Raw genomic sequence first — 16913 nt, 5'->3', positions numbered from 1 at the left:
GAGAGGAGTTCCAGCGCATTGACCCAGATCTCTTGGAGTACTACCAGAGCCATTCGCCGAGGTCGACTTGTTATCCGAGGGGAGTTGGTGCAGACACTAGTACCGGACTGATTGTTTTGCGGGATCCCGGTCGTCGCAGGAGGACGATCCAGCCACTTTCGTTGTGGCTAGATTGATTTATGTTATTTTATTTTATGTTGGTTAGATTTATTTGCATATTGTCATTTGAACACCCTTTTCGGATTATTTTCTTTGTAGGGACCTATTTGTTATTTTGTGACCCTATATATATATAGGGCATGCATTTGTTTAGGCTTAATGAATGATGAATGAAAATTAGCCTCCTTTCTTCTTCCTCCTCCGCTCTTCTCTTCTTCTTCCCCCTCTTCTTCTCCTCTTTCTCTCTGTCTCTCCTTCCCTACCACCGTCCTGCATCATTAGCAGTTCTCAGAAGTGGTTCTAAAGAAAGGGGCCTTCGACATCTAAAATTCAATTAATTCTGTCCATATACTTCAAATTCAACACCTCTGACTCCATTTCAGGCCCATGAACTCAACCACGTCGGATCACCAACCTGTGCCCCGGGGTACCCGGCTGGCTCTGGTTAGCGGAACTCTCCCAATTCCTTGGCCTGCGAATGAAATTCCGATAGGCCACGTACCCATTGCCATTGCATCTCCATTCCTTTTAACACAAGAATCCAATTAAATTCAATGCATTACCAAATTTACCAAAGATTCGATCATTTTCTTGACAAGAATCAGCTAAAGATCCATGAAAATATAAACCGCAACCAATAGATCAGAGAGATAGGTACCTTCCAGTGATCGATCGCCGGCGAGGACCAAGCCTTGCGGTGCAGGAGGAGGTGGCGGATCCCGACGTAATCGGGGTCGTTGTGGGCGATCGGCGGCTGGAGGAGGCAGCTCCAGAACTCCGGATCCCTAGCCGGCTTCTCTCTCTCCGCCTCAGATTCCTCCCCCTTCTCCTCCATCCCTCTCGCTCGCTCTCGCTCTCGCTCTCTTCTTCCGACAGAGAATGAGATCGAGCTCGCTCGCTAGTAGCAACAACTAATATTTCGGATCTCGTCTGCAAGGGTTTGGGGTTTATTGAGAGCGGGAAAGCGAGAGAAGTCTACTCTTCTCCGTTGCATTCAGAAAGAAGAGAAACGGGATCTCTGAAGTGCGGTTCAACGTTCGTCAAGAATTTAACTAAGCCAGATCCGGTTTGGTTTTTATTTTCGTTTCATGAAATGGAAAATATCACCTGCTGCCTCCTGTGTATTGCGGTGACAGTAGAGGATTGGAGACGGCCGGGATGGTACATATTTTATCATGTCCAATCATCAATCACAAGGTTGGTTGATGATTTGATGCTGGATCTCTCTTGTTAAAATAGAGCATAAGAGAACTTAAGCTTCGAAATTTTGAGACTTTCAATGCGAGTGATTCTCAAACCCTAATTTAATTGGCCAAGGCAAACTGATTCATGACTCTTGGTTTTAGTTATCAGTAGCTGACTGGTATTCATTCAACAAGTAGTCCATCATCGCAATCATAGAATTTAATTGCCAAGTAGATTAAATGGTTTTAATTAAGCTGGAATATGTTTGGTCATTATTTTGGTTTGATTGTTGTTTGAGTCAGTTTCATGCCACAAGGATAGCATGGGGCAATCACCTATTACTGGTCATTGATCGGCGATGTAGAGAAAATTACAAAATTGTACTCAATTTATTGGCGAGATCCTATTCAAACTATTGGTAAGATCATGCCCGGACATAAATATGATTTTTACCGCCCTATGAAGCAAAAATTAAGATTACATTTGATATATTTTTATTTTTATTAATTTTTAAAATTTAAAGAAATAAAATCTATTTTTAGAAAATATTCAAATATAAATACATTTGGCATAGTAAAACAAGGTGATCATGGTGACAGTGGTAACTATGGTGGTAATGGTCATGATTATGGTGATATAGGTGGCAGTAGTGATTGTAGGGCACGTAAAATATAACTTACTTCTATTCTCAAAAATTAAAAATGGCATTTAATAACTTTTTCAAAAAATAGCATAGAGTTCATATAATAAAAAAAATTACTCCACCGAATAGCTTTTTTGTCTTAGTTGTTGTGTTTGAATTTTTAAAAACTGAAAATCAGAAACTACAATGATACCACATGGATTCTCTCCCTATCAAAACTTAAACCTCCCTATCCCCGTCTGCTAAATTATTTGTGCTGATATGGTGCTTATGAAATGACCCAAGCCTCATGCAACACGCACCTAACCTTCATGCATTGCACCAATTCTTGTACATCAAAGGGAACCGGATAACCAAGCTGTTGGAATAGCCCAATTTCTAAGCTGATTTTCCATAAAAAAATTCCAAATTGATTAATGGTTAATTTGGGTCTGGTCGATGCCATTTGCTTTGATCTGGTCCATGGGAGGTAGCATTGTCCAAGGAATGAACTGCAAGGAATGTCGCTATTTACTTTCTAAAATCAAAGTTCATTTTGTTGTTAAAATCTCTCTCTTCTTTTGTTTCTTCTCAAAAGAGAGAGAAAAAAAGAAAAAAAGAAGAAGAAACTTCGTCTCTTTTGTTTTGAAATAGATAGATGAATCCCCAAAGTCTTTCTCTGTCCATCTTCTTCCTTTTCTGCTCATCAAAATTCCCCGGATGGAAACTCCCAAATCCCTAGAAGATCCAATAAGTTACAGGAGATTAAACGATAAAACTATTGATATGGTCTTTTTGGTAGTGCAGCTGAGAAGCTTTCTTTCTTACTGCAGGCCTTAACCATATCAGTGAACAGGTCGTTTCTAACCTGTTTGAATTAGGTGGACTCGATTGATTAGATCCATTTCAGTCTGGATTCGGGATTGCTTTGTTTGTTGGTTCACTTGATCACGTAATTTGCAGTCCACTCTTTGTTCTCTCTTTGTAACAAACTGATTTTACTACCTTTTAGTAAAAAGCAGAAAAGGAGGGGGGATAGAGTTTCGCTTTGGATAAAACGTGGAAATATATTTTGTTAATTTCTGAAGTTGCTTAGGTTGCTTTGTGCATAGTTGTAAAGAAAACATTTGACGGTCAAGGAGTTGAGCCTGTCAACTTACCCAATAAATGGTTATTTTCCTTTATGTACTCTTCCTCTTTGCCTTTTGTTCATCCAATAAATTGTCAAATTGAATTCTTAACTTATCCGCATTGCAAACTGGTTTCATTGTAACTATTCACAAATCACTTGAGCAAATAAGTTAACTTGATCCAGTTTATGTTAAGCACTATTGCAAGTTATCATAATTGAGCTAACTGGACCTTCGCAATCACACAAGTTCTAGAATTCCTTCATTGAATGAAGCTAATCTTTCAGACTAGTGATTTGTAGATTCAGAACCAACTCCATATCAACATCATAATCTTCAAACTATGATTATTGACAAAGCAACAAATAAGCTATTTAAATGGGCAGAGTATTCCGCTACAAGATTTTCAATTCAAAGGTGAAGTAGAGAAGTAACGAAGACAGGAGAAGTATCCATGCCTGCCTCAAAATTTGAGACAATTTTTTATTTCCAAAGACTCAGGACTAGTGGCTCAACTTATGCAGCAGATGTAGTAGAATCATCCAGAGTGCCAGTATCAGTTGTAAAACCACATGGAATCAGCAGCAATTGCATGACCATCCTGGTTGTGGTGCCAAGTATAATAAGCATGGGTCCGATTCTTGATGTCAAAAATAGCATGACCGAAGCTGGCTTCCCTGTAAGCTGAATAACTGGGCTGTGGCTCTGACATGTTGCATTGTAGATGAATAAAACTCGATCAGTCCATGAAGAATCACTATTTCTGATCGCATCAGCAAAATGTTTAGAAAACAGCGAGGGAATGAAATGATAATTATAGATCTCGTATTCATCTTACTTAGTCGCGAGCCCTTCAAGATTTCCACCATCGCTTATGGTGATGCATACAGAAGCTGATTGGTCAGGAGCTGGTGTGCATTTCCCATTCACGATATTGTATGCGATATTTGATATCCTATACTGCAAAACAGAACCGACAAATCATCAGATTTGTTCATGATCTAGGATGGTGGAGGTAAAACAAGACCAACAATAACTATCTAGGGAGTAGGCAACTACTCAAAGAAAGCCCTTAGGTAGGAAGACTCCCATTGAAGAGGACTTCCCACCAGACCAACTCAAATGTTAAAGCACCATATGGTTGTAGTTCTTGCTAATACATAAATTATCCCTCCTAGTATAACTTGTCATGCATGGCACACCATCGGTGTTAACAGAAACCAAAATCCAATGGAGTATAGGCAAGCTGGCAGAGGCTCTTTTCTAACAGCTTTTTAATTCCAATAGCACATAGCCATGAAAAGCAAATAAATAATTGGAACAAATTAAAAGGTCATAAATAAAGATGTGTGTTTTTGTGTAGGAGGCAACGATTGATTTAGTTATGCAGAAAACAGAAATTCCTGGTCATGAGTAAACAATCCCATATATTGCAAAAGGCAGTGGTGAACTGGAAACTTGTGCTTATGAAACGTGCAAGAGAGTAGAAGAACGACATGCACTTACACTGGGCTCATAGGCATGGACATAGCCAGCAAATACAACATCAACTTTGTATTTTAAAAACCAATGCTCATACATTACTCTCATGGTTTCTCCTTCCATGTAGTGATAGTTGTAGCTATTATACCATGGTGCATGCATGAGAACAATCAACCATGGTGTCTCACTCCTGTTTACTTTAGGTAGCTCTGCTTCAAGCCATTTGTATTCAGGAGTGTATTTACCTGAGTGATACAAAAAAAAAGCATCAATAACTGTAGTAAATCATGAAGGTTAATTCATGCAAGCTAGAATACCCCTACCCTATGCTAACAAGACCTTGGTCCTTATTATATCAAATTTCTTAACAAAGGAGTCCAATGGATGGATGAATAAGGTCAAGTAAAATTAAGGAACAATCGAAAATTTTATGGATGCAATAGAAGTTGTACTTGAACAATACTAAATGTTGAATGCATCTTCATTGTACTTGGCATTCGGACTGGCATAAGTTCTTGTTTTATTCGCAAATAACCATCTAGAATAAGTAGGAACCTGCTGCTAAAAATTTCGTTCGTCTAACTATGTTGGCATTGTGGTGGTTATGTTTTTCATTGTGTTGAAATTAATTTTGTGAAAACTGTGATAAATACCATTTCGTGCATCTGAACCTGGAACCTCTTCCTAGTGCATGCTGAGAGGAGAGTAGGGTGCCAACAGGCAGGTCAAGGCGCTGTTGGCTTTGGTCTACTCTTACCTTCTGCAGCTTTTCTCGCTCTAGATATGTATTCAGGTGCAGGATTTGTGGAATGTAGGATATCGAAGTTACCTTGGCCTGAAGAATGGGTCCACTGAACATTTGCTTGGATTCATAGAGAGAAAAATGATCTGCTGGATGCATTTCCATGGCTTGAAACCTAAATTTAGCCCGCACAGTTTTGAATTGAACATTTTGCTCAGAATTTTGAATTAAACATTCCTCTAGGGAAACTTTCCTATGAGAGCAGGAAGTCTGGTGAAGTGGAACCTTTCAATGGGTGAAATGGTTCTAGAAGAAACAATTACCGCATTCCAGTCATGAGAGAGAACTATGAAATTAGTGTTTTATTCTTACAGTATTGACTCTGAGAACTTGTACTTTCATACTGCCATTTCTTTTAAATGGATGCCTATTCCTTTGAAATTTTGCAAAATGGAAAACTACTTAATTGCCTTTAGTTCTTATGCATACAGTGTTTCTTGTAAGCATGAATTTAGGGCTTCTGACTCTCACAAGGAGAATCCATCTATTGGTTCTCCTTATTGCAATACATCTGTCCACTTTGCAAAAAATTTCAGTATCTAGATCAAAATTATGTCATTATTCAAGAAGAAAGCATAATAAGGCAAAAGAGAAACGAAGTTACACAAGATTGATAAACTCCAATAATTTCTTATATCATGTTTTATGACCATACAGACAACAAATCAGAATTTAACTCTTCTCAATTTGTCTTTTGGTGGCACTACAATTTATCATGTGCAAAGGTGTTAACATGTAGCGATTGTATTTTTCATCAATAATAAGCTGAAGCTTATGGCGTAATGAATCCTTCCCAACAACATATCAGAAGCCAGAAGATCATTATTAGCTCCTGGTCAACATGGCATGGCACCCGGCCTCGTAGGGTAGTTTAAGACTCCTGAAAGCTCGTTCTGAAACGAGCTCCTTTTTAACAACGTATTAGAAGCCACAAAATAACTGTTCGGTTGTCAAAGATATAGTCATCGTGCTGTAGTTGATGACAGAGCCGTACAACCCAAATTAAAGCGCCCATGGTGGTACCTTGATGCGGCGTTTTCCAAAATCTCTCAGCTATGGCTGACCTGAGAAATTTTAAGTGTCATGAGATCGAGAAATTTCTAACTCGCTGTAAGGATGCAATGAAATCAATGCTCCTCAAGCAACCGCTATTCATACTGGAGAATTTTTAACGAAAAAAGGTTGGCCTACCAGTTCTGCCTTCTATTATGTGGAGCTCCTCAAGCAACTACTAATCACCTTTTTATTCATTGCTCCTATTCTAAAGGTGTTTTGTTGACTGTCAAAAAGTGCATCGCTTGGAGAGGTTAGCCAACTTCCTTACAGACATTGTAGACAACTTGGAGATGCAAGAGGATCCATTATTTTCATAGAGTATAGGATCAAATGGTGCTTGTATTTTGTTGGCAAATTTGGTTGGAAAGAAACTGTAGGGTGTTCCTGAAGAAGAAATCCCCAATCAACCGAGAAGGGAAAAATAGGACATAAAATCTTAGAGAGGAAGATCGACACTCTACTCAGTCAGTAAGATCATTTGTCTTCTACATCATCCTCTATTTATCCTCTGTACTTGTACCTGATATTCTTTTCCATCTCTTAATAAAATATAGGGAATGGTCTTCCTTCCTCCACTTACATAAAAAAATGACTTTTTGGGTGCCCCTGTACTGTGTGCATTCCCATCTCTATTTTTGTATTTATCTGAAATTTTTGGAAAAATGAAACAATGCGCGTCACCTTTTCTGCTAATGGAAGTGTTTCTTCGAATGTTGAACTTGAAAATCATTGCTTCTTTATCTAAAAGGGCAGCTTACATGGAATTCATCATTCGGTCAAAAAACTTATGCAAACGTGAATTTAAGGCCCACATATCTCGTAATGGAGAATCCATCTTTTGATTCTGCATCTTAATGGATATTCTGAGCAGGCTAAAATTTTTCTCAGTAGCTCATCTCCTCATCACAGGTTTGCTCTCATGATTCATAAACAAATAATAGTGAATTTTCCATCTCCAGGTGAAATGTTACAATCCCCTATTAAATAAATTTCTAATTCTCCATTTGGGGCTTCTACTCTGACATCGACAATTCAAAATTGGTGGGTGAGCTAACTCCAAAAACCTACCCTCAGCTCAGATTGCAGGCTGCAATAGTAAGAAAAGGAAACAAAATTACACAAGCGTGGTAACATCTAGTAAGATCTTTTTTTGATGGAAAAGCAGGCTAAGTAAATAGCCACCTGGCTTTTATTGAAGATGAAAAAGTATTTACAAAAGGAGTGAGATCAAGTGATCAGTTACATTAGCAGAGAATTGATGAACCAAAATTGGGAGCATCTCCAGCATCAAGAACCTCAAATGTGTAAAGCCCCAGGAGCAATCTCATCATTCTACAGCTCTTCATTCTCCTTACCCATGAGCCGGTCGAAGTGTTTGCCAAAGAAGACCCAGTGACTAGAGTTTTCAGCCGTTCAAGTAAAGGAGTTGGGGATGACACCATCAGTGTTTTCCAGTAGCAGAGAGAAATTCATGCCAGAGCCTGTGCTGTGCCAGAGTCTGTGCCAAAGCCCATGCCACCTGTCATCTTCAATTGCTAAAGATACCAAAAAGGTGCAGGTAGAATTCAGAGGTCGACCAGATGACTGTGAAAATGCCTCACCCTAGTCCACAGCAAAATCTGCAAGAGTGCTGTATCTACAGATTAGTGACCGATCATTGAATGTATGCAGTGCTTCAGTGGCAATTAAGTCAATGGGTCTGTGCTTGTTAAGGAAAAGTCTGGCGTTCCTTTCTCTCCAACAAGACCAAGCCACGGCTACGAGCAGCATTAGTATAATGTGCCGGCTGTTCTTAGCAAAGTTCTGCTGGACCCAATCAGTGCAGAGATAGTCGAAAGAGGATTGTGCATGAAGATCCCCCAGCTCTGAGCAGATTGCTTTCCAGATGGTGCTGAACATTGGGCATGTGGAGAATATATGCGTCCAATAAGACCTTACATCATATTTTGTGACACCCCAAACTACTCATATTTAACTTCAACAACTCTGCCATTTATCATCCAAGGATGCATGTAAATGCACGGGGATCACATTTCTCAGCAATAAAAACAAAAAATAGAAAGAAATAAAAGAGAGGAAAGGAAAAGAAGGGAAAAAATGCGCAAACTTGTGGCATTCCAAATGAGAGTCCATTACAGCATGTCAGGATCCTATGAAGTGCTTTCCAGTTTAGAACATTTGGAAGCTGGCTTCCTTGTGGAACATCGCAGCATGTCCTGGAGTTTCAAATTGAGATGATTAGCAAGACTATTTCTTAGGTGATTAAAACTGATTCAGGGCTCAGCTCAGGGACATAAAGTGGTTTGAAACAGTTTTAACATACTGAAGCTTGTCGCATCCTTGAAGTTGGCTGGTCCAATGCAACCTATCAGAAGAATTGAATGACTGATCAGGTGCTAGAAGTTGAAAACACTTTGAACTGAATTTGTTGCGAAAGCCATATGCTACCAAATCTAAATTGTGAATAAGTGGTGATACCTTGGCACAATGCCTCCTAGAGTTTCTCATCTCAAGCTAACCTTAGAAATTTAAAATGCCAGGTAAGAAATGGAAATATTTCTATTTACCTACAAGTATGCGATAGATGAATAGAGTGCAGTTAGATGACAAAACACAGAATGTGTGCTTTAAGCCTTAAAAAACATGTACCGTTACTGAGATCTAATAAGAGAATTCCCAATTAGACCAGCGAGCTCTTCAAACAATTGAAATATGAATATGACTAAAGAAAAAAAGAAGGAAAAGAGCTGGAAAATAAGGACTTCCATAAACTGTTGTCCTCATATAATATTGCGGTCAGGCCGTTAATATATGAATAATGCAAAATATTACTGACAGATAAAGGATAGGAAGTGAGAGTGGACCTAAGCAATGGAAGTAGCAGTGGCTTTGTCGTACCATCTCATAGCATTTCCAGATTGATATGCATGTGGGGGATGTGAACAGTCATTGGCCAATCAGCTCCTTACTCTAAAGGCAATGCTCATCTGGCATCTTGTGATATGCAATTCTTCGAGCAAGATCAGCAACCAACAACATGAGAAATTAAATAATGAAAATGCAATATGGGGTTAGTGGATAATGAAGTCCTAAGCCTGTACTAAGATGAGATTTTCTATTAAGTTTAGCAAAATCTTGACCAGTACTTTTGCAACCTTGATGTTATCCCAAACTTGCACAAGTACATACATAGTGATTACATTTTTTTGATGTCATTAACAAACCAAATCTCATCCATCCTCGAAAAATAACCTGAATCCCATCAAATTCCCAAATGAGCCTCCTTTATAGCAACACACCAAGAGACATCAATCAGTTGCTAATGCAAAGATTGACCACAAATCAGGCTGTGATTGTTTGTACAAGCCATACACTCAAAAATTCATGTGCATGTATCAGTATGCTGTAGCTTGACACAATGCCCTCATAAAGCTGGTTGTGGCACGACCTTAGAAATGTAAACAAGTACAACGTAGGAGAAAAAAATGATTAGGTGCAGGATTGCCATCAGACTATATGATAAGATTGCTAGACAGGGGCGGCCCAATACATTTGGAGGCCTAAGGCGAATCCAATAGATGAGGCCTTTTTTTTAATAATAAAATTTTAAATAAGTATAAAATATTTTTTAAAAATGATATAAAAATAGATAGTAATCAAGTATAATATTTCAATAAAGATACACGAATCTAATAAGAATAGATAAGAAGTCTTTTTTAATTTAATATAATTTTTGAATGAAAATATAGAAAAGTAATTAACCTAAAAAAAGAGCCATGAAACTGATTAAATAACTGAGATAATGCTTAATAATACTTTTATTCTGTCAAGTAAGAGCAGAATAGGAAAAGAACATCCTATGGCACTCTTTATGGGAATTATGGTAAAGCAAGAGCAGAATTTGTCCAAGCCTTTTTTTTATAAAAGAAAGTAGGGGCATTATGGAAAATTCACTCGACCTAATTAATAAAAATCCCATCCCACCATCTCCCTTTCAAAGTGAGTACCCGAGTACCGAAGCAGCTACTGCAGCATCACAGCACAGCAGCCATTCAACACCACCCTCCCCCCTCTTCCCTCCTTTTCTCTCTCTACCCTCCAAGAAGTCCATCTCCAATCCCCCTATCTTTCTTCCCGATGGCCCAGGTGGATCAGGAGTATTGTGAGGGAAGGAAAACCAAGACCAAAACCAAAAAAGAGAAGGGATGAAAGATAAGAGTGGCTTCAGGCGGGTATCAAGCCAACCAAATCCCTCCTCTCTCTCTCTCTCTCTCTCTCTCTCTCCCCCTCACCCAAAACAAAACTACTGTCCCCAACTTCCCAAATTGCTCCTCTGCAGGCCAGAAAACTCTCCACCTCCCTTCCATCAAGGGAGAAGACTCGTAGCCAGCTCCTGTTTCCGTTTTAAAAGGGGCCTTTGCTTCCTTTTGATCACGGTGCCAAAAACTTCCCCCTCTCTCTCTCAATTTCTTTTCTCCCTTCACCTCCCGGGGCCTTCCATTGGCCCGGGGCCTTAGGCGACCGCCTCGATCGCCTAAGGCTCGGGCCGGCTCTGTTGCTAGATCACAAAACAAAATACATACTTGTGGGTTAACAGGATCTAACATGGGACTTCATATACCTAGAGGTAGCACGATATCTCATACAAGGATCAAATTGTCCTTAGGTGCCATAGACTATCTTTGGAACTTCAATCAATGTGTTACTAGCACAAACAATAGGAACTGGATTTCTCAATCTGAGATTAGATTACAGAGAGGTTACTGAGCTCTTTAAGCAATAGAATATCTAATCAATTGTGAAAAACAATGATTATCATAAAAAAGAACAAAGGGAGGGCAGATAATATTGGCCGGCATAAGCTGTTGTCCTAGTATATTACTAGAATTTGAAATCATTAATACGCAAAGCAAATGTAAAGTGTAACTGAGGGATGTGTACAAAAGCTAGAAAGCAGATCATATACCTAAGACATAGAAGTAGCAGCCGTGTCTGAGCTTTCTTCTTGAAGCATTTGTATGGTCTTGTGGTCAATACATATGCAAGGTACATGAGCAATGTTTTGCCAATCTGGTCCTCCCTCCTTTTGGTACCGTTCCTTCAATGGCCGGCATCCTGAGAAATGCAATTCTTTAAGTGAGGCAGCCAAGAGATTCTCTGGCAATGACATGACCTCAGGACAGTCGCATATGGTCAACGTCTTGAGCAAGGAAAGGGTTACCAAATTATTAGGCAGATGCTGGAGATTGTCACAATTAGAAAACTGTAGCTCTTGGAGAGAGGTTAGTTGCCGAAACCACATCTCCTGCTCTTCACTTAAGCAAACAAGATGACTGCAACTGAAAATATTCAGAATCTGGAGCGCAGGTAGGCTTGTCAGGAGAATCCCAAGATTGTTGACTAGGAGGCTGTCATCCATATGTAGTTCATTGAGAGATAGCAAACCCTAGTTCTGCAGTGGTTGCTCTGGGTGTAACGACTCACATAACTTTGGACATCCTGCAATCTCTAACTGCTTCAGATCAGTGAGGGACTGTAATTCCCCTTGGAAACTCAGCTCTGGGCAGTTTGAAAGACATAAGTCTGTAGGGGCAACCAGGTTAGACAAAGACAGAGATGTCATGTGTGGGTAATGAGAAATCTTTAACATGGTGAGCGAGGTGAGTCTTTGTAGATATTCAGGTACTGCGCTGCTAAGGTCACCACATGAGTTGATTTTGAGCTCTGTAACTGGTAAGTTTAGCATGAGGAGGGCAAATTTTGTCAACTTCAAACATTGCTCTATGTGGAGTTTTCGGAGGCAAGGAAATAACTACTGGCCTTGTACTTGTGACCACTCCTCAAATTCCTTCAAGTCCTGTAGTTTCAGCTCCTCCAAAGATGGAAACGCACCATTAACACTGCCATAGAGTTCAACACCGATTTTTCTCAGTGCAGGCAATGTTTCAATATGCAGGACCCTGAGAGAGGGAAGTTGGCCAAGGGGTGGAAGGCTTGTCAACTTTTCACAAGAACTTAGATGAATAGATTTTAGACTAGTGAGACGTTCTCTATTGACCAGCCAACTTGGAAACATATCGCTATCATAACCCTTGATTACTAGTTCCTTGATATCACAATAAGGTTCGAGCCCCTCAAGTAGCCCTTTCAAGTTAGGTGCATTTCGCTTTTTGAAAATACTTTGAGCATTCTTGTTAAAATGAAGCCGGATCTAGTCACTAGTCCATCCTTTATCTCAAAATAAAGATGCAGTGCATCAAGGTGCCTCTTTTCCCTTAGTTTAGCATTCATGGCCTCTTCCTTCCTATCAATATTCTCAAGATTCTGAATTAATAGCTGCCCTCGAAGTTCTTTTAGGTCCTTTAATTCTTCTATCTTGTGACCCTTCTTCTTTCCAACATGGAATTCCTTTAGTTCTTGAAGGCAAGTAAGTTTCCCAATCCCAGATATTAGAGAAACTGTCTTAGATTCTGCACATAAATGGTGCAAGTTGGTCAACTTGTTCATTTCTTCAGGTAACTCATTAAAATTGCACAGCTGCAAGTTCAGCACCTGTAGATGGTAAAGCTTACAAAATAGCTTCGGCAACCAACAGATTTTAGTGTTAGAGATATCCAGGTACCGTAGATGTGACAAGCTTTTGGTAGTTTGCTGATTTCTGTATTATTGTAAGATAAATCCAACACTCGCAGGCTTTTCGAGTATTTTAAAATGCTCTTAAGAACCTTATAAAATTCATCTGTTTCATAATCGCCAAAGAACAAAAAGGTTCTCAAATTTTCAACCATGCTCAAATCATTAAATGCATCCAATTTGCTAGTTGTAACAGTTAGATGGCGCACTCCTGGTTGAATTTGTTCAGTCTCATCATTAATCACAAAACAATCATTCGAAGAAAGATATACTGCCAACTCTCTAATTATATCATGCATCACATACTCATTTTCAGTTTCAGATCTCCTTTGGAAGAAATTCCTATCTACAAGTTCGGCAAATACCTGCCTCCCTATATCCTCTATTCTCATTTTTCCCCCGATCTTGGGCTGGATGAAACCCTGAGCTATATCCTCGAATTTGTGACTGCTGGGAAATATGTAACAATAAGCAAAGCATAGTTTCTAAGTTGCATCTAGGTTTTGATAATTCAATCCCAGAGATGGTAGTACATCTTTTAAAACTGCTTCATGTTCCCACCATTTACTATTCAAGAATGTCTTCCAGTAATTCGAATCCAGATTGAACCTTAACAAATTTCCCAGTGCGTTTGCTGCCAGAGGTAAGCGTCGCAGTATAGACATTTTCCTACCAATTGATTGTAAATCTTGCCTTGTGTGTTCCTCAAGAATCTGACCACCAAATGTGCGTTGTTCTAAAAGTTTTCGATAGTCATCTTCCTTTAGAACATCTAGTTTTATAGGGTCCATAGTGCACATGATTTTTGCTACTCTTTTATATTGAGTTGTTAACAATACAGTGCTTCCCCTTGCCCCACGAGCTAAGGCTCTGGGCAGTTTATCCCAACCATTTATGTCCACATTCCATACATCATCGAGGACGATCAAAAAACTCTGCTCCCTCGTCATACTCTGAAGTTTCTTCAACATATCTTCCAAAATAGCATTAGCATAATGATGATCATCTACAATTTCTGGTACCGGGCTTTCATTGTTCGAGACCAACTTATTTGCAATTTCCTTAATATCAAGATTATTAGACACGTCCAACCACCTTTTCAATGAGAAATGATTCTCCTGACTTCTGTCATTGGGGAAAAGCCTCTGATGCATAAAAATATGCCTTGCAAGCGTAGTTTTGCCGGCACCCCCCATGCCTACTATGGGAAGGACAACAAAGCTCGGAGTACTACTAGTCCCCTCCTCTCCTCTGCAACTCAGTAACATCCTTACTATAACATCTGTCTCTGTATTTCGTCCAATCACTTCCTGAGGGGTTAAAAAAGACCTATTCTCGCTGATTGCAGCTCTTATATTTGTTTTGTGCTGGTCCAGCACTGGTTGCCAATGGTCAATTTGTTGATTAATTCGCTCAAGGTCACTCGCAAGGTTGTTCAAGTTTTTGAGATCATCACCAGTCAAAACTGTACGCTTGAGAGTCTGCAGCATAGAGGATCTAGAAGCACGCACCTTATTTTCACCCTGGTGGAATTTGGATTCCAAATCATCGACCAAGTCCTCTGCCTTGTAAGTCAAATCTTTGACTTGCCTTAGCCATGCCAGAAGGGGCTCGTCCTCGATCGGCCATCCCTCAGCTGCGTTGATCGCGCGCTCGATCCGTGGAAGAGCGAGTTGCACATTGCCCAGCCTCCTCTTCATATCTGCATCCAAGTCGTGGTTGTCCTCCAAATAAGATTTAAGCATGTCGATCGCCTTACCGGCAAAGGCAGATGCAACCCATCCTCCGACCGTCACTGCACCCCCCACCATCTCAGAAGAGACTCCTGCTGCAAAGAGAGAAACTTGATCTCTGTCAATTCGAGACAGGAAGGACCTCAGGCTCGTTCAATTATACGCAGGGAGTGGTTGTGATGTTCGGAAAGCAATGTAGATAAAAAACCAAAGGCAACCAGGAGAATGGAGACCCTAATCTCCTACATTAAAGAAACAAACGTGGTTGTGACGTGGCTTTTGGAGCAGGGTGAGAGCATCTTGCTGCGACCCATGCGAAGATTGTCCTTGTTTTAATTTTTATTTTTTTTTTTTCTCTCCTATAGTGGTTGTCGTTGTTTCTAGAAAATATTTTCTATACTGATAAAAAAAAATAGAAAGATAAGTAGGTAGAAAGATAGATAAAAATAATATATTTTTCTTGATTTTCAAGTAAGCTACAGGATGATCATTCAATACATGCTCCAAGTCATCCGTAAGGGCATCATCAAACTGTAGGGGACCACTTAATGGAGGAAAACAGCTGCAAAGTTGTCACAGAAACCTTCTCCCTCGTACAGGAAACCATCTTTCTCACATCGGAACCGATGATGGTATCATAAAATATGAGCTCTGCTTTTTGTTTTCCCTCTAACATATTGTCTTTTTCCTCCCTCACTTGGTAATATTATAGACCTTGGTAATATTATAGAGCTAAGAGCGTGATCTATTAATCAACATAGTCAATCATGTAAGCTGTCATCTCTCCACAATTATTAAGATTCATTTCTATATTTAAGCTATACAAAACTATAATTTTTTTCTATTATCTCCGTTAGACAATCCGGGTAAGCATACGAGCTTTCATCTCTCCATAATAATTAGGATTGATTTCAATACTCGTGCTCTCTGCAATCTCTATATTTTTTATATAATTTTGTTGTTGACTTCTATTATTGTACATATGTTATAGCTATTTCTAAGATCATGAAATTTATATTTCTAACCATTCTAAAAATTATAGAATTTGTATCACATGGACTTATATATATTCAAGGAAATATAATAATTCTTTCCAACTAATTTTATCATGGTATTAGAGCTAGACATCAAAGATTCCATCTCCTCTCCATTGCAGTCCATCTTATTTCTTGTATCTTATCATCATGAGCATGTCGGAAGAAATTTTCTCCAAACAGATCCTATAGCATCAACAACAATAATGGCATCGGTTTGGTTTCAGCTCTCATTATTTGCATCACTGATAGTCCAGAGATTGTATGGACTCCGCGAATTCTTATTGGAGACAATTATAGAAACTGAAGACATAATTGTTGCTCTTGCAGCAAAATATAAGTTATGTTTTATAAATAGATCTCAACCCAAACCAACTGCACCTAACTCTATTATCAAGGCATAGGAATGATGCAACCATATGTTTTTGTCCTGCTTACTCAATATTCTCAATAAAGATCTTTCTGATAATGTTGCTTATATCAAGATTGCTCAAGAGTTGTGGGCAAATCCTAATAAGGAAATGGTACCAAAATTTGTCAATTGAAAAAACAGTTTGTCACCGCAGAACAAGGATAGTCTTCTATGGCTTCCTACTTCACTTATATAGAAAAAATCGGGACGAGTGAGCCTCTAACTCCAAGGATGAGGGAGTCTTCCATTCCAAGGTACCACCATGCACATGTTATTCGAACTACAAAATGGATGCAATATAGAGATAATGTGTGAGGACCCATGTGGGCGTATGTTTAGTCTCATATTGGTTATATTGTCGCTGAATCCAGACCGAGGTTAGAGCGCAGCTCGGAATGACCTTGAGGTCGGTGGGAACCGAGCTAGATGAAGTGGCCAAGATGTGCTGGAGCTGGCTTCCTCCAACGATGGCCTGCAAAAAGTCTGCTTGCCAGAGAGTTTCCAGCAGAAGACCCTCCGATGATTAAGTCAGAATAAAGTGGCAAAAGTATAAAAGGGAGAGATTTTAGCAGAGTGGAGTTCTTTGTGAATGATGTTACATTTCATACTAGAGCCTTAAAGCTCTTAAGGTGATCTAGGAGATCTGAGGAGATATCGAACCGAGG

General features: G+C 39.4%; 1 protein-coding gene across 6 annotated transcripts; it reads right to left on the bottom strand.

Annotated features, from left to right (window-relative positions):
* Nucleotides 1-7581: 7581 nt before the first annotated feature.
* Nucleotides 7582-15097, bottom strand: LOC103710157. Of its 6 annotated transcripts, XR_005511708.1 has the most exons (6): nt 11658-14056; nt 11403-11551; nt 8915-9003; nt 8760-8801; nt 8544-8652; nt 7582-8422 (listed from the first exon to the last, which is right to left on the bottom strand). XR_005511708.1 is itself a non-coding variant. In XM_039125963.1 (2 exons), the coding sequence occupies exons 1-2, from the start codon at nt 14878-14880 to the stop codon at nt 11537-11539; spliced, it is 315 nt and encodes a 104-aa protein (XP_038981891.1). In that variant the 5' UTR covers nt 14881-15097; the 3' UTR covers nt 10927-11536. The 6 variants fall into 6 exon arrangements, 1 of the variants encoding a protein (XP_038981891.1); XR_005511709.1 differs by lacking the exon at nt 8915-9003 and having other exon boundaries at nt 11403-14056; XR_005511710.1 differs by lacking the exon at nt 8915-9003 and having other exon boundaries at nt 8573-8652; nt 11403-14056.
* Nucleotides 15098-16913: the final 1816 nt, after the last annotated feature.

The sequence above is a fragment of the Phoenix dactylifera genome, chromosome 4 (assembly GCF_009389715.1).
Source record: "Phoenix dactylifera cultivar Barhee BC4 chromosome 4, palm_55x_up_171113_PBpolish2nd_filt_p, whole genome shotgun sequence".
In the NCBI taxonomy this organism is placed as follows: domain Eukaryota; kingdom Viridiplantae; phylum Streptophyta; class Magnoliopsida; order Arecales; family Arecaceae; genus Phoenix; species Phoenix dactylifera.
The sequence above is the reverse complement of the archived record's forward strand: the minus strand, read 5'-3'. Positions and strand labels throughout refer to the sequence as shown.

Bases quoted from the DNA above. Each gene is read 5' to 3' on its own strand.
- LOC103710157 (XM_039125963.1), bottom strand. From the start codon at position 14,880: ATGGTGGGGGGTGCAGTGACGGTCGGAGGATGGGTTGCATCTGCCTTT.